The sequence below is a fragment of the Labrus bergylta genome, chromosome 12, assembly GCF_963930695.1.
Source record: "Labrus bergylta chromosome 12, fLabBer1.1, whole genome shotgun sequence".
NCBI lineage: Eukaryota > Metazoa > Chordata > Actinopteri > Labriformes > Labridae > Labrus > Labrus bergylta.
Genome location: NC_089206.1, coordinates 7,235,879 through 7,260,953, shown reverse-complemented (window position 1 = coordinate 7,260,953; position 25,075 = coordinate 7,235,879). Strand labels below are relative to the sequence as shown.

The 25,075-nt window shown below is 41.2% G+C and overlaps 2 protein-coding genes across 2 annotated transcripts; one reads left to right on the top strand and one right to left on the bottom strand.

Annotated features, from left to right (window-relative positions):
• Positions 1-1,695: 1,695 nt before the first annotated feature.
• si:ch211-197l9.2 (uncharacterized) lies at positions 1,696-17,148 on the bottom strand. Its single transcript, XM_020636008.3, has 9 exons — positions 14,517-17,148; positions 13,338-13,562; positions 11,622-11,780; positions 8,629-8,700; positions 7,337-8,527; positions 6,826-6,945; positions 5,237-5,286; positions 3,989-5,153; positions 1,696-2,505 (listed from the first exon to the last, which is right to left on the bottom strand). The coding sequence occupies exons 1-9, from the start codon at positions 15,129-15,131 to the stop codon at positions 2,350-2,352; spliced, it is 3,753 nt and encodes a 1,250-aa protein (XP_020491664.2). The 5' UTR covers positions 15,132-17,148; the 3' UTR covers positions 1,696-2,349.
• On the top strand, positions 17,143-25,061 carry LOC109986314 (oxysterol-binding protein-related protein 2). Its single transcript, XM_029277863.2, has 13 exons — positions 17,143-17,282; positions 17,366-17,477; positions 17,848-17,923; positions 18,251-18,385; positions 18,823-18,920; positions 19,011-19,193; positions 19,992-20,099; positions 20,188-20,277; positions 20,360-20,477; positions 20,935-21,054; positions 21,160-21,283; positions 21,817-21,907; positions 22,900-25,061. The coding sequence occupies exons 1-13, from the start codon at positions 17,246-17,248 to the stop codon at positions 23,000-23,002; spliced, it is 1,395 nt and encodes a 464-aa protein (XP_029133696.1). The 5' UTR covers positions 17,143-17,245; the 3' UTR covers positions 23,003-25,061.
• Positions 25,062-25,075: the final 14 nt, after the last annotated feature.

Sequence of the window (25,075 nt, the reverse complement as noted above, 5' to 3'; positions counted from 1 at the left end):
GCAACATTTTAAGGTCACATGTGGCCTGCAGGGTCTGCAAGGTCCACCTTTGCATGAACAGTGAGCGTAACTGCTTTATTAGGGACCTTGACAAACTAGCCTAATGGTGTCTAAAGTGATACTGCGTATGTTGACAGGTGTCTGTATCAACACTTGTGTTGTAATGTTCTTAAAGTGATGTTCTAATGTTGAAACATACATGTTCCTTTCACCTTATAGGTGTTTTTCTTGTATTTTGTATATATACACTTCTTGGATTTTTTTTTTTACCACTAAAGGGCAAGGAACCAAATATGGTAACTTTGTTCACGTTGATTTTCTACATGACATTGAAACATTTAAAAAAATGTCTATAACAGAAATAAAGTTTTGTTATCTCCCCCAATAACACTCTAAGGTTGAATTTTTGAATTTCAAAGTATTTCAATGAGTGCCCTATAAAGGGTTAACTCAAGTAGTACTTTACAAACTCGTCACGTACTTTAGTCGAATATTTTCTTTTTGACGTACTCTATACTCCATTATATTTTTTACACTATTCAGTAACGGTTCACTATATTTTCCGCGAAGTTGTACTGTACATAAGTTATTTTTCAGTTAATTTCAAATATATTTCTTGAGAAGTACAAGTTTTATATTTTTTCTTTATAACCTTGAAGGGTTAAGTGCTTCGTTATTGCGTGACAAAATTCTTCTGCTTCTTAAAGTAAAATTAGAAGTAGAATTATTTCAGATAATCTCCTGCCTGGATTATCTGAAATAAATCTCGTCACAAATCTGAAAAACAGGTCAGCTATCTGAAGCACACCAAAACTGAACACAGGTCATTTGACTTTCTTGCTTTTTAAAAACTTTGCAGATAATAATCTTAACAAAAGATGTGCTCAGATGAGACCAGAAATTCCTAAACATGTCTCATTACGTATTTATTATTGCAACGTATTGTTGAAGAACAAATCCAGTTTGTTTTATGAAGTATAAGAGCCTCATAATATTCCAGTACCATTAAATCTACATATCATTGTAAACATCAAACCATTTATGTGTACAGCAACATGTTAGATCAATTTATAAATATTCAACAATGTCCTTAGAACAATGGAAGATGATCATTTTACCTGTAAGATTTACATCTATGTTTGTGAATGTGCAGTGCAGAAATGTGTTCCCTCCATAGACTGTAAAAAAAAAACTTTGTTTCATCTCACAATGAGTCATGATCTTGCCCTTGTTCTAAATTTTCATCTTTTAACTGTGAACACACTGTGGCTTAGTCACTTACATATTTTTATTCAGCCCAGAATTAAAAAAAAAACTTGAGAATGAAGAATATATTATATTTGAATTGTATTATATTTAAATTGTATGTTTAGAAATAAAACCAGTGGAGAGTTTCTATCTCTTTTCTGCACGTTTTATTTGTTCACCTTTTCACTTACTATGCGAAACTGATGATTGAAAACAGGACTGTCCACAGGGAGGTAACCCACAGTGTGTGTGTAACGTTAGAGGATGACCACGTGTTGCAGCAGAAACATGACCCCACGTGATAGTGTGACCCCCCCCCCCCTTCGTCCTTGAGCACTGTGAGGAGAGACAAAGTGTTTTCAGTTGATCTGCTCAAAGATAATCTGTGCCGTCTTCTCAAACTGTGAGTCAAAACTGTATATCCAGGTTTATTCAAATATAGAAATAACAAAGTGCTGTTCTCTGATGTGCTGGCTGCTGTCGTGCAGCGACGGTGAAAGTGAAGACAATTAGACAGACAGGCACGGGGATGATGCTCCTGACACGCGAGGAAATCTGATCTTATTAACTACTTAGCCGTTACTTTTTCCTCTTAGAGCATGTGACGCAACAAGCAGAAACCCCGTCCATGCTGATCCTGCAGAGTAAACATGTTTCTGCAGCTACAGACTTCAAAGAAAGAGGTCAGACTGAAGAACAACAGAGCAATTTGATCCGATTTGAGAAGTTTAATCAACAAAACATTATTTAACACGTTATTCACTACAAAAAACTACAAAGATAATATAAAATCTGCAATTCACAATATAAGTGCATAATCAGTTTTACATAAAGTTTGAACATTGTAAATATAGGATTTGGTTTGATAGAAATTAAGAGAATGCTAGTTTGTGAAAGAGGAGTTTGAATTGCACCATAAGAAAGCATCAAGTTTTAAAGCTCTCCTAAAAAAAATCCTACAAACAGTCCACCAGTTCTCCCAGTTCAACCATCCTGCATCACAGCAGTGTTTACATTTGAAGATTAGATTTTAAATTCCTCCTCTGGCCGCTCTCTCAGCTGTCATGAAAGGATCATTGTGGCTGCTGATTCGCCGCCCGCTCACTCACAGGTGGAGTCTCCAGCCACACTCGCTGGAGGTGAGTATTTGTGATGGGGGAGTTTGCTCTGGTTTGATGTTTGTCTCTGGACGGAGCGAGATGGACGAGCAAAGCAGAAGGTCAAAGTGCTGCCGGAGCTGCAGTCGTCGTTTCTGTCCTGGTTAAAGAGATGGACGAGATAAGAGATAATGGTATCAGTGTGTGAGGCTTACTGGGCCTATTACAAAAAAAGCTGATTTAACGATCAATTTGCAATATTTTTCAGGTAACCAAGCAAACAGTTAGTGTGGAAGTTATCAGAAAACACCCGTACAAGTTTCTAGTTCCCAACTAGGCATCATTAGATTTTTTGTTTTTGTCCAGCAAGCGGTCCAAAACCAGCCACATATTACATTTTTAAACAATAAAAAGCATTTAAGAACTACTGGCCAGCAAATGTTTTGTATCAATCATACATAAATAGCTAGTTGTGGATTAAAGTTATCATGCTGGAGCTCATGCTCAAGTGTATCATCTCGCCTTTCTGTTGCCATGTTCGATTTCTGGTAGTTAAGGAGACTGTTACATCTCATGACCAAACTCATGATGACTCGTGATTTTTTCCCAAGTTCTATTTTCAGGCGTATTTTTTTTAATATTTGTTTTTGGGCTTTTTGGGCCTTTAATGGAGAGCTAGGACAGTGGATAGAGTTGGAACTCAGGGAGAGAGAGAGAGGGGAATAACATGGGGGGAAAGGAGCCACAGGTGGGATCCGAATCTGGGCCGCCCTCTTTGAGGACTATAGCCTCCATACATGAGGCGTGCGCAACCACTGCGCCACCAGCGCCCCCACACTTTTTCCTTTATTGATAGGAGAGCTGAAGAGAGACAGGAAATGATGGGGGGGGGGGGGGGGGATTATTCCATAATAATGGCCGAAGTCAGATTCAAATCCATGGCCTCTGAGCTTAGGGTTTTCTAGGGGTGTCTGTGGCTCAGAGGTGGAGTTGGTCGTCTTACTTTCAGAAGGTTGGTTTGTCAATCCAAGCTCTTCTGGAAGACACCAAACAAGTTGGTGGCGTTTAAATGTGAATGTAGTAAGTTAATACTGAAGGGCACTTTGTTTTAACACTATATAGCCTCCTCAGCATCAGTAAATGTGTGTGTAAATGGGGTGAATGTGACATGTAGTGTAAAAGCGCTTTAAGAGGTCAGAAGACTAGAAAGGCGCCCTCTAAGTAAAGTCCATTTAGAGCATTTACCAATTTTACTGCACATTTGAACTATAGGCTACAGAGGGAGTAGTCGAACCCTGATACATCGCCTTGTGTGATGTCACTTAAGTCGGTATATTCAACTTGTCATAGCAGGAAAAGCCGGGGACTCACTTCTTACTTTAACATCGTCTCAGTTCTGGAAAGTTGTCTAAGTAAATGCATGACGTTGACGTTGACATAAAAGGCACACTACCATGGTCTTGAAACTAGCACAGCTAAATGGAGTTCAGCTGACATGAATGTATTCGTTTATAGATGTGTTTTCCTCCTAAAGTTGGTGTTTCTGTCAGTTAATCCACTGTTGAAAACATGTTGTTTTAGTAGTTGGTTTGTTTTTAAGGTATCAGAACTGTGTGACAGACGTACACATTTGTTCCACTGACCTCTGAGGCGGAGCTACTCTGGCTGTGTCGGACACTCGGGCCCAGACCGCCCCCTTTCTCCTCCCTCTGCTTCATGAACCTCTGGTTGACGATCCTGGTCACGCTGTCGTTCCTGTGCAGCGGAGCGGCAGGGGGTCTCGCTGGAACACGTTCCAGGTTCTTCGGCCCGCTCTTTGTCTTCTGCGCGGACCCCGGAGCCGGTTTGTCCACCCGGCCGCTCACCCGACGCAAGAACTCTGTGACCATGCCGTAACGGTTCGCTCCTGCGGATTTGCTGGGAGGCTTGGTGCTGCCGACAGAGATCTGGCTCTGACCTCTGAGGCTGCTCTGTCGGGACCATGAGAGGCCGGTCTGGCTTTGATGAGTCATGTTCCAAAGTGCTCTGTCTCTTGAGGTAGACTGAGTTGAGGAGGAGGAGGAGGAGCTATAGTTTGTGGATGAGGACGGAGAGGATACACTGGACGCAGAGTGTCTCCTGTACAGCTTGGGTGAGGAGGCCGAGGTTCTGGACCGCTCCCCTCTGCTTGGTGACCCATCTAGTGACTTGGAGATGTGGTGAGAGCGGGCGGAGAGCAGGGAGGGGCTGAGGACTCTGGATGGACTGCTTCTTGAAGTAGCTAACCCGTGTGTCCTGTCTGTCTGCAGCCCCACGCTGACCATCTGAGGCTTCATGTGGGTCTGAGAGCACGAGCAGGCCCCCTCCTGCCTACGCCCCTGTAGTCTCCCTCTCACCTCCTGTGAGCTGCTCTGCACCGCCTGCTTCCAGCTCGCCGTCATCTCCTTCATGTCGTCACTCAAGTTATTAGCCGAGCCCAGGCAGAGCTGGGAGAAGGAGGTTAGCGGCGTGCACCAGGGAGAGGCTGAGTTGAAAGACTCTCCGTCTGTGACCGGGCTTTGCTTCTGCTGAGCCAGCTGGACCCTGCGAGCTGACGGGGGGCTGTAGTAGATTCTGAAGGCCGACTTTTCTGGGGCAGTGTGGCTCCTCTCCAGGGACATCTGCTCAAAGTCGAGATCAGGGAAGCTGAGCGGCATGATTAGATGGTCCCACGTCTTAACCGGGTCCTCTCGGTCCAGATGGGCGGCCTCCTGGCACACATAGCACCAGTTCTTCTTCCTACAGCTGAGTGGAGGAAACTGTCTCCTCCTCCATGTCGAGCTGTAAGTCCTGTGAAAACAGCAGGTGGTACATGAAATATGACCAAAGAGACCAAGAGATCAAAGTAAATAAGACATAAAGAATACACTGACCTGTCAGCCTCAGAGTGTTGTTTATCATGAAAGATATTGCTGATGGTCTTCTGGACAAAGAGAACAGCACACACATTTTTGTCATGACATGTTAATGAACTTGACATATAGAGCCAAAACTTTATGCAGAATCTCAAGAAACATCTAGTGAAATGATTTTTATGACTAAACACTCCCCAGATGATCCATCCAATTATATTCAGTGATACTCTTATTCAGTTTTTACTACAAACATGAGGTTTATATTTGAAATATCTCAGTCTATTGGCTAAATAATGACTAAATGTGACACTTGTGTGAATAGTAATAACCTAGGTGACTCCTTAACTGTTGCTATAGCACCATTATCAGGTCGAAATATGTCTAATGCTTCATTCTTTTTAAGGAGGAAATATAGCATGCCAATATAGTAACAGAGATGGTGTACATACTCCGCATTCTGCTGTGTTTACGTCTTAAAAGAAAAGGAAACCCATCTGTACAGCTTTCTACTTGCTGATGTAATTGTCTGAGGTTTAAGATATTTGCATTGATATAAGAGACCTTAACCATTAATTAATTAACATTGAACAATACTTTTCAGTTTATTTGAGGCGTCATTATTGGATTGGTTCGTCTGGCACTTAGACGTAAAACCAACTCAGATCATTTGAACAAACAGAAACCTCTGTGGAAAAAAACCCAATGCCAACATTGAAGATGCTAAAAATGAATTTCCATGAATGGCCACTTGAAGCTGGCTGCAAAAGCCAAGGCAGTCCGTTTAACAGCCTTATTAAAAATGCCCATTTTGACAGCAAAAATAAATATACAAAAACAACTTGGGTTCAGCAGTTTGGTACGGTTTGGTGCTGTAAACCCTGATCTTGCTCGAGTTTCCGCAGCTAACTGTACTCTTACTTGGTTGGCAAGGTGTAAGCTGGATGGTGATAGCTGCATGTGTAGCCCGCAAAAGAAGAAGAACGTGACGCAGCAAACAAAGGGCAACAATGGAGGACATCCAGCAAAGAAAAATACAGTTTTGGAAATGATACTATGGAGTCTTGATTTTTCAAGGCAAACTAGTCATGCCTCTGAGGAAAGGAGGGATTACTGTCTAGCCAGTGGGATAAGGAGTAAAAACAACCATTAAATAAATTAATCCTTTTCTTCAAAGCAGATCTTGAGCCGTGCTGTGCAAAAGGCGCACAAACACTTTAATGGCAAAGACTCAAATGACAGATTACATGTCTTATCTGACGTGCAATGAAACTTCCTTTTTTAATTTTCATCTGAGCAACAAAGTGAAGTAGCAGTATATGGAGCTACAACTCTGAACCATGAACCGTGATGTATTAAAAGTCTGGACAATGCAGTGGATCAGCTGCGTGTTTTCATGCAGTACATCTGAACATGCGTGTCCTGTTTGGCTGCAGCCCCTTCAAGAGATTAGCCTAAATACTTTGGCATGAGTCTTTTCATGATGCCTGTTGAAGCGAGAGTCACGACCACTTGTGGCCAGGGAGACAGATCATCGTCAGGACATCCCACTGTATCACACAGACTCCCACACAGCAGGGAGGATCTGGACGGGTAAACACTATCCTTACCTCAGCTGTCTTGCCTTGAGTGGCCTTGGCCTGACTGCCAAAGTCTGTTGGATCATCCTGGAGCTCTGTGCTGAGGTCCTGCAACAATCCCCGCAGCACAGACATGCTTTTGTCTTTACCCTGAATGGAAACAAACAGATATATTTAGTGATTAAAAGCTCATATGAGAAGTTTTTACCAGGTTATGAAACAGACAACCAGCCATGAGATAAATTACTTCTTCATTGTTATTATAAGTGCCAGAAACCACTGCAGTGGTGTAGGTGTCAGACACAGAGATTACCATAACTGATACATTTGACAGTTAATATAAGCAGTATGAGATCTTTTGTTTAAAAAAGAAAAAACACGTGTATATGCTTACACATGAAAAAGTACAAAATAAGCAAAGAGAAAAGAGGTATCATTTTGTCCACAGGGGGCGCCAAAATCGACGCACACCAAAAGTTCCTTACAGGAGCTTTAAGTTAAGAAACTCTTAGACTACAAACACAACTTGTGATGAGAATACCTCTTTTCCCTCGATTCCAGGACCTTTGACTTGACACCACTGATGGACGATCCACAGAATCTGCAACGAAAGGCGCATTTTTGGGTCCCTGCAGCTGAGGTCTGACTGGAGGGAAGATGCCGGTCCCGTTTGATTGTCTCGCTCTTTAACCTCTGTGGTGCGTAGATCGTCAACCCACGCCTGCTTACTCATTGCATCCGCGTCACAATCTCGGCTTTCTCCAGAAAGAAAGGAGAAGGAGTTGGATTCCAAAGCTTGTCTCTCCTTGTGAACAGAGAGTTTCCCTGAATCTTCTCCTGTAAGAAGCATCTCCAGTCTCCCTATGAATCCCATCAGCATGGCCTGTAGAAGCTCCAAAGCCTCGTTCAAAGGCCCCGGGTAGAACATATTCTGAGCTTTGCCGGTCAAGTCCATCTCTGTTGGAGAGCTAAACGCACTTGAAGGCGATGAGGAGTGGCCATTTTTAGTTGGTGGCATCAGGAGCTGGATGGCCGAACTCAAAATGCAGGAATGATCTCTGAGAGCCAGAAGAGTTTCAAAGTCATTTACCGTCATACCTTTGAGATCTCCGTCAAGTTTCTTGTTTTCAATATCAGGAGTGTCTGAAGGGTCCCACTCACCACCCACAGGACCTTCTCGGGTTATGTGACAAGCAGCCGTCATCCTTTCAGTCCGTGATTTGTTACTACGCAAAGATTTCTCGTTACTTTTACTTTTCTCAGTATCCTTCTCGTACGTTTTGCATCCTTTTTTCAAACTTTGATCCCTTCCTTCTCTGTTTTTCGCCTGTGTGGAAGCTGACATGTTTTCCTCCCCCACATCCCGGTTCTCTTCTTCTTCCTCTTCGCAACCTCCTCCTGCTTTTACTATTTTCTCTCTCAGGTCACACATTTCAGCTCGCAGTCCCCGGTTCTCCACCTCAAGTTCAACAATCCGCCGGCTCAGGAGTGTCGCCTCCTCTTCCACCAGTTTTAGGTGAACTTTGACTTCGGCCTCCCAGGCACGGGCCGAGTGTCGTTTGCCTTCGGGCAACGCGTTGGCATCTACGTCACCGAAGGCTGAGCGGTATTTGGCCAGCTCCTCCCGCATTGCCTCACTCTCTGATACCAGCTTGGTGAGCTTCTTGCACATGAGAGCTAATTCCTCTTTGGCAAAGTGGAGTTGGCACCTGAGATCGGCGCTGTCATCCGGCTTGAAAACAAACAAATAAATGAATATTATTCTGACAAAGATAAATTGCATGTAAATGTGTTCATAGGTGCTACATTCGAAATCGAACATGAACAACATACCTCAATCTGTTGAGAGAGTCTTTTCTCAGCCCTGCTGACCGCTGAGCGGATGCTCTTCTTTTTCAGAGTGCCCTGAAAAGTAAAAATATGACAAAGAGGTGAATCAACTGAGCAACTTGTTATTGATGAGCCATTTTCTCAAAGCAAATGAACTGTCTGGATTAAGCAATGTACAAGTCCTGCTACAGCTTCGGAGACATTTTTGTAGCCAACACTGGACAACTTTGACTTAATAGAGACTTTAATGAAATCATGCCAAAATCTCAGCAGGATACATTTCTCTCTATGTGTATTATTTCAGTTATTTTGTGGGGATTTTTGCCTTTATTAGGTAGGACTGATCCAGAGAGGGAGGAAATATTGGGATCGGCCGCTGCGACGAGGACTATAGCCTCCGTACACAAAGACACAACATAACCACTGCTAGGCTATTTGACAACCTATATTTTGACTTCCAAATGAAGAAAGGTAAAAATGTCTTGCTGATGGATCACCACTCTTGTGACTGTCCGTTAAGTATAAAGAAAGTATGAAGCTACAGCATCAGACACTTTCATTGACTTACAGTACACTCCAGATATAGCTAACCTGGAGCAGCTGAGTTCTGATAAAGCATGATCATTATTATTTTACTTTACAAGCTTATATGGCTGGATTAGTGTTTAGCAGAGATCAGTTACTACCTGGAAATTAGTTCACTTCAGTTTTTTTAACTTCAACAAACAACATACAAAAACACATTTAATTAACTTCAGGAAAGCCTGATGAGCTCTTCCCCCAATTTTCATTCTTTATGCAAACTAAGCTAACCTGCTGCTGCCATTAGCGTCACATTGAAAGACATTGGGCTATACTGAACAACTTTAGCTAAACAGAGACATAAATTAAATCATGTCTCAAGCTCACTAAGATACATGTCTATATCTTTTTGCTGAGACATCATTGGGAATATAGACTTTTATATCTGCCTGGTCAGTATGAAGCTAAAGCAAGGAGACACTTAGCTTAGCATAAACACCACCTACAGCTAGCCTGAACCTGTTGAAGGAAACCAAATCATCCAGCTCCTGTAGAGCTCTCTAATAAGACTGTGACACCTTCTGTGTTAAAACATTTTTTTATAACTCCATAAGGTTATGTGCAGGTTTATATTTGACAGGGAGCTGAGACTTTCTGAAGTTTAGTTCCCTTCAAATGTTGTTGTTATTTGGTGAGGCTCAAACAAGCGAGATATAATGTGCTAATTTTAACATTTAAAATGATAAAACTTCTGTTTATTAAATATTATTTGAATGTTTTGGACAGAGCCAGGCTAGTTGTTTGCACCTGCTTCCAATCTTAAAGCTAATCTATGCTAAATTAAGCTAAACTAAGCGGCTGCTGCATTTGGCTTCATATTAATGGGACAGGCTAGATAATGGTAGGCTATAGAACTGTAAAGAGACAGTTGCATTTCACTCAAAGTAAAACATTATGTTTTTGTTCCTGAGAATAAACAGAATGTGAAATGTCCATCGTGCAAGTCTGCTTCTTTCTGAGATGCCTGAATCTTCTCTTCTCTACATGGCCGAGTTTCTTTGTTGAGTCTGAGCATGAGAGGAATGTTAGCTGCTGTCTGGCAGCATTGTCTCGCTCATATAAACACTAGACAGGATGTCACTTTGTTAATAATAGCCATCTTCTGCAGGCTAGAGTCTTTTCACTTCAAGGTCAGTGGGCCTGTAGGCTGCAGAGAATCTCAATACTGTGACCTGAACTGTAAAAAAAATAGGTATGATCAAAATGAAAAGGGTATTTGAAATAAATGGTGTCGCTAATCATAATAAGATTTTATTAAACTGTTTACTTTCCTAAGTGTTGAAGCATCGTCAGGCATTTTGTGTTTCGAACAGCTTCACAGAAAATCCAGTTTTATTTCCTGCAGTGCCTGAAAGGGTTCTCTCTTCTTCACATGGATCTACACTGTTTGTGCTCCTAGATTAGGTAATCTAAGTGGATTTCCCTGTTGGGATCAAAGGGACTAGCAGCTGTCTCTGATGAGTAGCCCAGACTGAGATCATGCCAAAGCGCCGAAACCTGGATTAGAAGAGCACAATCGTTATCACGGGAGCCTCCTGAGGCACGAGGAGGCCGCACGAACAAAAGATGGACTAGAAACTCAACCTGTCAGGGTGTGGTGTTCACTGATCGATAAAAGCTTCAAAAGGGGATGGTTGTAGGTCAGTATGTTGACGCTCAAACAGCCGCCTTTATGAATGCCATAATACACACTGATCCAGATTTAGCTTAGCTTAATAAAAGCAGAAAGGGGGACAGCATGAGAGAGAGAGAGAGAGAGTCTATTTTTGTAATCTCTCGCACCCTCACTCCCTTTTCTCTGTAGACTCAGCTGAGGATATCAGCTGCGCCTGGAGTTCAGGCTTCAGCATACCAGGCTGCTTCACCCTTGCCGTGGCACCAGGCAGCTGCTGGCCGTGCCCTCTTCCTCTCGTATCGCTGAGCCTCACCAGGGTCGTGTGTCACCTGACTTTACAAGGGGACAACTGGCCGGGATGGGTGCAGCTGTGTGGCAGCAGAAATGTGGTGAAGGATTCCTGAGCAGAGGGATGGCGGCAGCTTGTGTTTCTGTCAAGATTTCATCCATTATAAAAGTGGAACTGCTGGACGAAGATGTCGCCTACTTTACTTGAAAGATACTTTTTCAGCAGAAGTGCACTGGGAAAAACGTTCCTGTCTAATAAAGGATTTTTATACGACATCAGAGTGACTTTCAGTTAAGACCGCCTCTGCACACTTCAAACTTTGTTTGTCATCAGGACAGTCTAACTTTTTTATAAGCTATTTGACTTTTGTCCCCACCTGATTCCTCTATTTTTTGACCCAGTGCAGCACTCACTTCTAACCGTTTTCCTGACATTAAACTAAGTGTGATCATTTTTGACTGAAGGGCAGGGACGCTTCATATGTTGAGATGTTCTGCTTTTATATCTCACCTCTCTGGCTTTCTCCACCTCGGCCTGTAACACCTGTTTGGCCACTTCTAGTTCCTGTGTCTTCTCCCGCAGCGCCTCGTTTTCCCACTCCAGCTGAGAGTTCTTCTTCTGCACGGCGTCCAGCTCATTGTACAGCCGCAGAGAGACGCTCTTTGCAACCTGAAAACAAAGCAAAATTCCGCAGGTTATTGTAGCTCCAATAATGGACACATTATGAGACAGTGGGCCCCCTGAGAACAGAAACATAAAGGTCCCAAACCCCTCCTACATGACACCAAGACTCTTTGTAGTCTTCCTCTGTCTCTTTGTAGTTTGTCTTTTTCATCATCTTTTGTCCCATTACATGGTGTAGTCATTTTTGTCACACAATACAAGATGAGAGTCTCTTACTGTTAATATTGGTTGTCTTTTTAAATACTTTCTAGTTATTGTTTTTTTACTGAAACTACAAAACTTAACTTTTGTTTTTTTACTCTTTGGAGTATATAATTTTTTTTATTTGTATTGGATCTGTCTGTGGTCATTTTACACCTCTTTTGTAGTTTCATCCCTTTGTGGACTTTTTGCTTGTGTTGCTTCTTTATGGCAGTTTTTAAAAAAAATGTTTTAACCTAATACCACATGGTTATTGTCACTTTTTATCTCTCAGTTGTCATCTTTGTGGTCTTTCTTTATCTGAAGTAGTTTAGCATCTTGTGTAATATTGCCCATTGATATTCATTTAGAGTCTCTTTGTGCTAAAACAATGTCTCCTGGTGATAGTTTTGTGTGTTCTTTCAGTTGGTTCAGTTGGTTTTTGCATCTCTATATGGTTTGTATCTTTTAGCGGTCATCCTGTTTGTCTTTGTGGCAATATCATGTCTCTTTGACATCAATAGGAGCCTTTTTTGTGTGGCTTGAGTCTAGCTGTGCAGTAATAGTTTTGTAGCCTTTAAATGAATTTCTATGAAGAATTCATTTCAGAAGCAACTAGCACATGTTCAGGGACCCCTTGCCCCCCCCCCGATCAGGCAAAGTGCTGTGAAGAAATCTTCTGGTCCTTGATATATTCATAAACATGATGTTATGACCGCAGCATGTTTGTTTTACAGCAGTTGGTTTGTGAAAAAAAAAAAACCGGAAGACTTAACAAGGAAAAGCTTGTGACAGGAATTCATGACTGGATTGGGGTTAGAGGGGGAGAGGTGGGAAAGTTTTGGGAATTTAACACCACCACACACAGCCGCGCTCTCACTGCCACCACACAGTCTCATTATTGACCTAATTAGGTTTATTGTGCTTGTGTGCTTTCTACTCATGGTGAACAACTCACCACATAATTACACCGTCTCAGGACAAAAATACAAATGGGAAGCATGATGAAGACATTTCAAACTAATGAAATTGTTGTGGCCCTGAAAAAAGCAGCAGGGAGGTTTTTACGGCATGCAGGCGGATCTGACTCAGGCTGCTGTCAAATGATTAAAGTCCTTCAGCGTTTAAGAACAATCCAATCACTGTTCAGAGAGCTGAAGAGAAAAAGCTAAGTGGGACTGACACAAAATCTTCACTTTGATGTTGGAAACTGGAACTGCTGTGATTCAGGCAAAAGCCAATTTTCGAGAAGGAGCTTTTATTGGTTGTGGTTGGTTAGTGAGTTTTTATTTTTATACCACCACATAATCACTCACACACACAGACAGAGGGACTGTGATGAAAGTGAAGATGACGTCTGACCTTAATATCATGCTCCAGGCTCCTGACCAGTTCCCCGTCCACCTGACCGGTCTGAGCTACCCGGATGCTGCGGCGCTCGGCCTTGCGGAGTCGGTACTGCAGGATGCGACAGGTCTTGTTGGCCTGCTCGAGCTGCAGCCTCAGCTCCTGCAGCTGGTACACCTCCTCCTCCTGGAACATGTCGCGGATTTCCAGCATCTCACAGCGGAGCTCCTCCACCTCATCCTACGCACACACAAAAAAAAACAACAGCACATAGTAATTCTTATCTTTGTAGGAAATTCAAATGCATAACACTATCTTTGGAACACAAGGTAAGTGAAAACCAATGGCAGAAACAGTTTTTTTTTTTGCTTTCTATGTTAATGATATTCTGAATGAGCGCTACATTTGACTTTTAAAATGAACCAAGACTTTCACTGAAGTCAGACATGTGCAGGACAAAATCAGCAAAAGATAACAGGGTACCACTTTGTCCATAGGGAGCGCTAAAATCATTGCAAACATAAAAGTCTATAGAAAAGGGTCCAACTTTGAGTCCTGACATAAAAAGGATTCCTCTAATAATTCTTCACATCCAGCATGTTACAGGTGTTTGGTTTTACTAATACACCAATGAAAAGGTGAAGCAAATTGAATGTTGATAATATCACAGGTGTTATGAGTCACTGATGCTTAAGACTACAAATCTGAGTATTGCCCTGATGATGTCAAAGTGATGTCATCATGGGGGGGGGGACTAAAACTATCATGCATCCTCATAGAAAATAAATTGTGAAAACAGTAAAATAATACTCAATTGACATAATGAATATAATAAACAAAACAAATCTAAACCTGTTGAAGGGAGTCTGCCCATTTCTGTCTGTTTTTTTTGTGTGACAGTGACAAAGGCAATGATTCCCGTCTTGTTTTAATCGTTTTTCTCCCCATTTCAACATAACAAAGTGAAAATGTTGACTACTGATTCGTGCCTCAGAGCTTCCCTTCCCTTGTCCTGGCTTCTCTAATGAAGAGTGACAGGAGCATTTACAGAAAATCCCTCTGCAGTTCAGTCTGAAGGCCTTTTATAGATCGCACAGAGAAACAACACACAAGCCATCATACAAATATGTGCGAAACTGAATAATCATGCAAACGTCATGCAACTTGAGTTTTAGAAAGTAAAGTTATACTTACTTTTAAATACTCGTTCTCTGATCTCAAATCGTCCACCTCCCGGACAAGATCATCGGTTGTCTCTCCCATCATGAGCTCCAGAAATGTCCCTGAGGAGTCAAACAAACCGAGTCCTCCTCCAGCATGCGGCTGGAGGGCGCACGGATCTCCTGCTGCCTTTACGCACGGGTTTGCGTCTCCTGTGTTCTCGCTGTCCGGCCTCACATAAGCTCTCCCGTCTACCCAGCTTAATTCGTTGTTGCAGCGCGGAGATTCCTGCTTGTTGCCCTCGGAGGTGCAGTCTGAGATCTCTGAGCTGCTGTCGGAGGAGGAGAGTTTCCCGGACAAGCAGCCGGAGTCTTTGCTAAGGTCCTCTGAAGCGTTACTGGCGTCGGAGAGTTTCCTCTGCGCAGCAGGTCTCTGCTGACCATCCACCGTGGCACCTGTCGACACTTTCCCTGCTCGTTTCCCCAGCGATCCCGCTGATTTAATCTCCTTTCCAATGTCGTTCCCTGACTGTGAGTCTTTGGAGAGTTCATCCTTCTTCTTCTTCTGGACAGAAACCTGCTGCTGCGTCCGGGGTTGTTTTTGGCTACGGAGAGAAGTCTTTGCGCTCTTGTCTCCGTCTCTACTCATTTTCACAGATTCAAACAATTTCAAAGAATATCACTGTAGGTTACAGACTTTTCAGCCCAAAAAAAAAAAGATCACACAAACTCCACAGATGCGTTAAGAGGTTTTTAGTTCTGCAGCTCACAGCGCACTGACGAGATCCGACTGGTTCCTCTCCTCCATCCTGAAAACTGAAACTCCTCCAAAAAAACCCACAGAGGAGAGGAGGAGGCAGCTGAGCAGGCAGACACGAGGACTAATTCAGTTTGTTAATGACTTCCGGTCATCATTTCCAAAATAAAATCACCCTATTGACCGTTAGAAATTACTCGACGATTTATTTTCTTCTCAGAAAATAAAGTATTTGTTTCCCACGTAGTTTATATAAGGTCTAGGAATGACGTCTTAAATATATATATTTTTTAAAACTACAACAATGTTTAGCCGAGCTAGCCTGAATAAATAATTAAACTATAAGTTACTGAGGAAAATGAATTGGCTATATTTCAAGAAGGCTATTCATCCATTTTCATCAGATCGTTCTACAACTACTCTGGTCTCCTTATAACAGCATCATGTAAATCCTCCCCGCTTGATGAATGTATTTTAGAGTTAATTGTGAGTATTTCAGTTGTTTTCTAATCAGTGCTGGCTGTAAAGCAAATTGCCCCTCAGGGATAATAAAGTTGACCTTGAACCTTGAACATCCATCCATCTCCCATCCAGGCCCATGTTTTTTTACACAGTCAGAGCTGTGTTCAGAGTGTAGTGCTCATTGTCCTCATCTATTGCCTTTCTGTTGGCTGTGTATCTGTCACATGTGGAGCCTTGCTTTTTATTTCATCACAGGGGCTTTTTATCCTCAAGCTTTTTATATTGTTGGTTTGTAGAGTTTGTTCTTTCGAGGTCTGAAAGAATCAAGTGTGGAGGCTTTTAGTCACATTTTATTGTGCCAATATTTTGCATGCAGCGATGTAATAACTGCGAGATTCATTATGGTGCAAATATGAAAATATAAATAAATACACGAGTCCTAAAATATCAATAAACACAGGCTACATTAAAATACAAGGAGTGCAAAAATGGAAACATGAATGGCCGAATAAACAAGTTGAGTATTTACAAATCACTTCAAGTCACTTCAAATCAAAGTCATTGAGGTTTTAGATATTTCATGTATTTAGCCTAGTTCAGATTTAATGTTACATCTCTAATGTTAATGCATTTTTAGGTGAGTTGGTGTATAAAGATGCCACCTTGTGGAATATTTGTAGCACCACAGGCTGAACTTCATGTATTGTTGTATTGTGTGCGTTTCAGTTCATTTGTCGATCAACAAACTCGGATAATCACATTTGTTGTTCATACAGAATTATTGAATAACACCACAAACATCTTCACAGGGCGGGTTTCAATATTTTTTTTTTATATTTCAAACTTCAATTAAAACATAATCTTAACCTAAGGGAAGATTGATGTCCACCCAGCTTCTATTCTAATGAGATTTTTGTAACCTCACTCACACTGTTAAATAAATCTGTGCTTCAAAAGAGACGCTCCACTGATCTGTTGTTTTTGTTTTCAGGTTTATTTCCAGACCTCTGTCCATGCTGGGATGTGACTGGCTGGCGGACCTGTCAATCACGGTGTCCTTACCGCCCACTTCCGCCCCTGTTCCAGTGGCAGTTACACCTCGTATTGTATAGGCTATCAATAGAGCATTAACTTAACTCAACTCGCAGGTATACATAATGAAACGTGTTTTAATCTTCGTGTCGTTGTTTGTGTTGGTAACTTCGTCTAATATCTTCTCTTTACCCTCCAAATGACGTTTTAACTCAGTCCAGCACCAAACGCTAACGGCTAGGTAGCTTACTAGTCAGCTAGGTTGCTAACTATCAGCAGATGCTCTTTAAGGAAACAGGACTTCTGGTCGTGAGCTAGAATGCTGTTGTTTTGATATTCACAGCATGGACAAGATAATGTAGTGGCACGATTGCTCTGCTTGGTGGTAACGAGTCCGTGCTGTTGCAGGTTGGCAGCCTGTGATGGTTGCAGAGAGGCTGGAGCTGCAGGGACAGGCCGACGGTGGAAACATGACTTCTGAATAACGCTCAGTTACTTTTCTCTGCTCCAGAATGAACAGCGAGGAAGAGTTTTACGACGCCGAGACAGGTGAGAGAGTCACAGAGACGTTGTCTTGGAGTGAAATACGCGCGCGTCGTGGGTCCTGACCCTCCCCCTCTTGTCTCCTTCAGGGCTGGAGTCAGATGATTCCTGTGAAGTCAGTTTCAAAGATGCCCTGGTGTTTGACAACAAGCAGGTGACTGGTGGCTGCTGCTCACAGGAGAATGGAGTGTGGGAGCGCAGGTAAGGAATCCTGCACATGTGTGGTATGCATGTGTTCATGTGTGTGTGTGTGTGGCTGTGTGCATGTTAACACAAGACCACACATGTATTTGGGTGGGGGGGGGGGGTTATCATGCTTGCACTCACATGTGGAAGCAGATGAAGCCAGTGCAACTGCATTTTTTTATTCTGAGCACCTCCTCTGCAAAACTACTACTGTTGGAGTGTTTTTTTTTTTTACCTTTTCTAGATTTCTAGATGTAGTACATTGTGTTCTCTAAAGACTTGCTTTCACACTTTTGTGCCACACTTTGAGCCAGAAATACTGTCATACTTTTCTTTTTTGTCCCACATCATCTTTTTAACCTTGCTTGGTCCAAATGTGCCCCAGGAAAACTCTACCTGCTGACATGATCTCCAAGAACAATTTCAGTGTTTGGAGTATACTGAAGAAATGCATTGGCATGGTAAGTCCTGCACAACTAATCAAACTAAAATATGACTTATAGTTATATTCAGCTATTCAGAAAAGTGTCATCTGAATTTCTGACGTCAAATTAGAAGATTTTGGGTCTGACATCTGTGTGAAAGAACCCAAAATATCCTTAAATTAAAATTAAATCAATAGAATACACATTATTTGTTACTTCTTCAGCTCTTAGGATGTGCCGTTTTGATTGATGATTGGAAACATTTTGCACAACATTGTCACACTGTGAATGTGACTTTTGAGAGCTTACCTCTGTATTTCTCCTGCTAATCTATCCTCCCTTTTGATCATGTTTGTCATGCAGGAGCTGTCTAAAATAGCGATGCCAGTCGTGTTCAACGAGCCGCTGAGCTTTCTCCAGAGAATCTCTGAGTACATGGAGCACACTCACCTCATCCACAAAGCCTGCAGTTTGTCTGACTCAATAGACCGCATGCAGGTAGAGATAACATATCACTCTTGGGTTCTGTTTTTTCTTTAGTCACAAAATGAGCTTACTGTTATTTGTTTTTCATCTCAGTCTTCTTCTGTGTGCATACTGTTGTAATTACACCTGGACAGACGAATGTCCCGGATACTCAAGTTTCATCTTTTAACAAAAAAATATTCCATTTGATCAAATATCTCATTATTTAGCCTATTCAATGTTAGAAAAAAATTGCAGTTTTGCTCATTAAACTTTCTATGCTCCAAAGTGATGCTTCAGAAAGGTTGTTTTGTCCAGCAACCGTCTAGAACTGAAATGTATTCAGTCCTGTTTTCACATGTAAAAAAGAAAGTCAGCAAAAAAAAGCTAGAAGATGAGATTGTTTCATGATTAAAAAGTGAGTTGAACTTCACATATTCAGTCCTCTGAACTTCATATCTCTGTGACAGGTTGTTGCTGCATTCGCTGTGTCAGCTGTAGCATCTCAATGGGAAAGAACCGGAAAGCCGTTTAATCCTTTACTAGGGGAAACATATGAACTCACAAGGTATTGGAGGTGAAACAGCACTGGACAGTTGTGATTTCAGGAGGACATAAATGAACCTGATGATTTTATTTCATTTTGTTTTTTTTAAAGAGAGGACGAAGGATACAGATTGATCTCGGAGCAAGTGAGCCACCACCCTCCTGTAAGTGCCTTCCACGCTCAGTCTCTGAAGCAAGAGTTCGAGTTTCATGGCACCATCTACCCCAAACTCAAGTTCTGGGGCAAAAGTGTGGAAGCGGAGCCCAGAGGAACCATGACGCTAGAGCTACTGAAGTGAGTGTTATATGTAGACATCTGCACGCTCACATGCTCTTTGATAAGTTATGTTGTAGTTGTGAGGTTTTGTTTTAGCTTCCTTTGATTTGTTTAACATGATCTGTCAGTCACTGTTTTATTTATGAAGCTGGCCCTAAAAGTTTTTGATACCTTCTAACATGATCACATATTTACACCATCACTATATTTAAGTCTAACTTTGTTTGAAAATGTGAGAACTCAAGAAGTCATTATGCCAAGCATCTTTTAATAAAATTACTTATTTCTATTTTGCAGACGATAGTAGAGAAGAAGCACCTCTAAAGTTCACAAATTAGAATCACAAGTGTCTGATAAACATGAGATAGAACTACAACTCTGAAGTAGAAGCTTTAGACCTCTCTGTGGAAACGTTTGGTTTCATTTGGACAGAATCAGGAGAGCTGTTTCACTGTGTTTCAAGTCTGTAGCTTATCAAACTAATAAGCTGCTCTGTGTTCAAACTTAAAGGGAAATTTCGCACATTTCTAACGCTCATTCACGCCAAAGAATGCGTCTAAAGAAATGCAGGGAATCTACTTGTACAATTCATCTTAACTTGGCACATGTAGGCGCTTCCAGCAGATAACCTCGTCTTTCTTGTTTAATTCAGCACGCAGCGAGAAGTTTATTGCTTTCACTAAATATTCTACAAATATTTACCCAGGGGCAAACATTCCCTTTGAAGACAGACATAGAGGTGATATCAGTCTTCTCATCTAGATTGAAAAAAAGAAACCATTACTTTAAGATTGTGTTGTTTTCTTTTTCTCACAGACATAAAGAGGTGTACACCTGGACAAACCCCTTGTGTTGTGTTCATAACATTATCCTGGGGAAACTCTGGATTGAGCAGTACGGAACTGTGGAGATCGTCAACCACAGGTATGATGAGAAATGTTAAACTCCAAGATCTAACCGGGTCAGTGTAGCAAATACTGACAGAATTTTTTTTGTTTGTTTGATTTATCAGTACGGGAGATAAGTGCGTGCTAAACTTCAAACCGTGCGGCATGTTTGGGAAAGAGTTGCACAAAGTAGAAGGTCACATCCAAGACAAAAGGTAAGATGAGCACAACAACGATGTTCAGCTGTTTGGATTCATTTTATCTTTAGTAAATTTGACTTCTTAACTGTTTAACCAGTAAGAAGAAGCGGAGAGTGATCTATGGGAAGTGGACCGAGTGCATGTACAGCATGGACCCCAAGCTTTACGAAGCAAACAGAAAGAAGACGGGGGCGGACACTAAAAAGCTGAAACAGGTGCGAGACGCTCAGATGGACGGTACATTCTGTTCGGACTGAACTGTTGTTTCGAGTCTGTTCTCTCGTTTGTCTTTGACTTTGTTTTTTTCTGTCTCACTTACGTGAAGTAATCTGTGAACGCTCCTCCTCACTCTAAATTCTTTTCTCAAACAACATCTTTTCCTTTCACAATAACATGCAGTGGCTTTAGTAGAAGGTAAGGTAATCATGTATGTGATCTTCGTAGTGTGCTACTGCTGTTGTCTAGTTCCAGTGTAGTGTATGATTAGATCATTGCCAGCACTGATCCATTATGTCTTGCAATGACATGCATTGTTGCTTGAGAGACGTCTTGAATTTGTGGCAACTGTAGTTCTGTGAATCACCTGTTTGCATAAGAACCATACGTACTGCAGGCTTTAGGAAGCTAGTCCATGTCTGATAACGTCATTTATATGTGTGTGTGTGTGTATAGGAACAAAGCTGTGAAGGTGACGAGGCAGATGAGATGCCGGACGTTCAAGAGACTGTGACTGTGATACCAGGAAGTGCCTTACTGTGGAGGATAACGCCGCGGCCTGCTCACTCCGCACAGGTCAATATCACACAGACAAACTGAAGAAATATACTTCATAAATTGGTTTAAGATTTCCATAAAACTGTCATTGAACTATCCTGTGCTGTGTTTCCTTCTGTGTAGATGTATAACTTTACAAGCTTTGCCATGACACTAAATGAACTGGAGCCCGCCATGGAGAGACTCCTGGCGCCAACAGACTGCCGGCTGAGGCCCGACATCAGAGCCATGGAAAATGGAGACATAGGTAATGTTAGCCTTTGACTTCAGACATACAGAGAGGAGTCAAAGACAGAATTGGTCAAATCGACGGTATATAGCGGGCATAGAGAGGATCAAAATACTGTTTCCTCTCAGACCCCAGTGTTGACATTCAAGTAGGAGTGATCGATATAAATCGTTTAAGATAATATCTTAATTGTTGTTTTGACAATGTGCAAAATGACATAATGGAGTATGTCACTAATTCAGTAAAAAAAACAATCAAAACATGCCTTGAGGGGTTCACACATATCCATCTATTAACAAGAGCGAGATACAAAATGCTGTCAAGCCTGCACAAGGCTGTGAAGGAGAATTTCCCTTTTGAACAATAAGTTTAAGAAGTCTGATTTGCAAAACCTTTCCAGACATTTTTTTTCAAGATGTATTTCCCCCACATTTTAGTGGATTAAAGCGCTGATGAGAATGGAAGCTGAAACTGTCTCCTGCCTGCATGATTTCATGAGCAGGATCCTTTTTGATTGTGGAATGACTTCTTCATTCATGTTTCTTTTTTAGACGCAGCAAATACAGAGAAAGAGCGATTAGAGGAGAAACAAAGAGCATCACGCAGGGAACGCTCCAAAGACAAGGAGGAGTGGTCAACACGGTCTGTTTCTTTTTCTTTCTTTTTAACTCTAATGTTTATTTTCAAGGTAACTCACTTTTTTTTCACTTCCACCTAAAGACTCTCTGAGACATGTTCAGAGTGACATAAATTCTATGGCAGCATAATGTGTTGTTCAAATGGTCAAACTACTTCCTTTTACTTAACACATAAGTTCCTGTTTTACTTGTTTGATTTTTATGCTGTAGAACAACTAAAGGCTACATCAATACATCACTAAATACAGAGTCAAATAAATGAAAAAAGATTACTTGAGATTTAATTGAGACAGTTGCATGTTGAGGAGATTTGTCTCATGTCCGATCAGTCATTTATAATTAGTGCCCGACCGATATAGCTTTTTGGTGCAGATACCGATATTAGGAATATCTTACTTTGATCTATCTTTGATCTTTAGATATATATATAAATATACACATTTATTGCATTTATCCCTCAAATGCAGTTTATCAAACACTTGTGGGAAATATATACAGTATGAAGACAAGACGATCACTCAAACAGAAAGTAACAACGTGTGTACGTGCATCACTGCTCGACACTCTGGAGAGTGATAATGCTTTTTGTAATCCAAATTGCACACTCTGCTGGTGAAAGAGGATTGCTAGTGTAATTCAATGATACTCAAATTAAATACTATTTGACTGGTGAATAAATCTAGTAATATCAGCTTATACGTGATCAAATTAGGCGACACTGATAGTCACTGAATATTTTAATATCGGCCGGTAAGTCAGTCGGGGTCTATTAAGGATGTGAAAAAAACAGAACAGAAAGACGTGCTCTTTTAAATAAACCTATCTTAGAGTCTACGTCTGTTGTCATCACAAAATAATACAGTTTGTATTTGTAATCACTTTAGCAAGTTCTCAAATGTAGCCTAAGGATAACAAACTGTTGGATGGTGTTTTATCATTTGATGCAGTTTTTGCCTGTAGCTATCAACAAGTGCTGAATGTTTAATGTCTTTGCAGGTGGTTCAAGATGGCAACAAACCCTCACACCGGAGCTGAGGATTGGCTGTACACAGGTGGATACTTTGACAGGAATTATACCGACTGCCCCAACATCTATTGACGCAGGAGGTGCTCAGAATGAAGATCTCCTCTCTGATAGGATTCCCTTTACTTCTCAGCATCTTAAACTGTGTCTGCGACGCTCACTGGTACTGTGTCTTTGTGTGAATCAATGAAAAACTTACATCAGAGTGTTTACCAGATTATGACTGTGAAACTCGTCCACAGAAAGAGAATTGTTATATAAAGAAGATTTTTTTTTAGAGTTTACTTACTGTAAATGTTGACATCTTTCATCTTTATAGGCCCTAATTATAATAATAGTCCATATGTGTTACTCACCTGCTGAGGGCTCACCTGTATGCTTGGGATCATGCAACTGCAGGACACAAAGCTCTGACCTCTAAAGGGTATTTTAGTTCAGGTAATAGGCCATAACCTCACCTGTAGATGCTCCACACACTTCAGTCCAGTTGCATTCAAATATCAGGGGATATTTCAACACATCTGTTACTTTTATATACATTTATAAATATCACCTATTTGAATTTTAGATGTCTATTTTAGTTAGCTGCGTACATCCCTAACATGTCACAACTGTGATTATTTTCTGTGAATGGAGACTCACAATAGAGACAAAAGCTGCTTATAACCTCATTTACCTGCACAGTAAACAGATATCGTTGGTACATTATAGCGTCTTCAGCTGTAACATAAGTCATGTGTATAATTATTGGTGCATGCATGCTAACCAAGAAGATTATTTACACAAGTTAAAGCCATAAGAAACCTTTTGTGCACTAAATATGATGGTGTAAATGCATTCACATAAAACAGTAAAGCGAAGGGACGCAGACTGATTGGTTAAAAGCCGGAGGTTTTAAGAGATATAACGTACTTACATTGTGAGCCTTTTAACAGTCAAAACAATAATAATGCTGTTATTGTTCGTATTTGTTTGTTTCTAACTGAGGCGTAATTATGTTTAAGTTCTGGATCTACACATCCCATCGTTGTGGGGGCGTAAACAGGAAGTATAATGTTGCCACCAGTTAGCTCCCTAGTTAGCTGTAGTCTTCTATTTGAGCCGTGTTTGTTTTTTAAGCCTGTATTTGTGAAAGTTTTTTTCTATAGGCACCTTAAAAAGTGCCAAAATTAGCTGTCTTCAGTTCCTGTTGGTTATGTACCAATGGACATACACCTACCATTCAATAGTTTTATTCTGAAACTTTAGTTTTTCTTTGTTTTTTTTGTTTTTCTGAGACGTTTGTAGTAGGATTTGTTAGAGGCTTTCTTTGGACATTTGTTTTTAATGCGATAATGTTACCAGGATGTTTAAGTCAGATCAGATGGTATGTGCTTTTATTTCTGTAAGATTTATAGTTCATGGAAGGAGAAAATTTGAGGCAAATTTTGACTTAATTCTCTCTGTGACAGTTGAAAAACATTTGGTTTGAAGAGAAAGCTGTTCCATTCTGACTCCTGGCATTTATAAAGTACTCTGACTGTTTTCAGAAGTCCCAGGTTGATGCCCTTGCACCATTTTCCAGCAGTCAAAGCTGCAAGCAGCATATAAGACTGACCAGGACATTGCAGCCATCATGAACCTATGCAAACTGCTCCATCCGCCCTTCTACAATGTGAAAAAAAACAAATAGAAATCCTTCATCCTCCTTAGCTAGTGGCCATTGTGTGCTTCAAACACTACAAAGGCAGCCGTTAATGAATGTGTTGCACCTACATCATACAGGGCGTTTGTCTGGTGGTATTTAGATGTTCCTCTTTGTTTCTAAGCACTTACCTTTGCGTAAACTGCACATGTGAACGCTCACAGTCCAATGCACATATTGCGTTGTGAAAAATCCTTCATGTCTTCCTTCCACTGCTCTAGACTTTACTCTGAGTTCAAAGCACTTTGTGAGGCCTGCAGACACTCAGGGCCGCAGGTTTTAGTCTCAGTCTCGTACTCTTCATTCTCATGTTCTGTATAGCATCAGATTGACAATGTTTACATCGTAAGTTCATTGATCTCCTGTTTTTATCTCCACATACGGTTATTCACATTCAACCATATGTAAACATGGCATATTTGAGAAATAAATTATGGACTATTAAAGTTACCAGCCTTGTCATT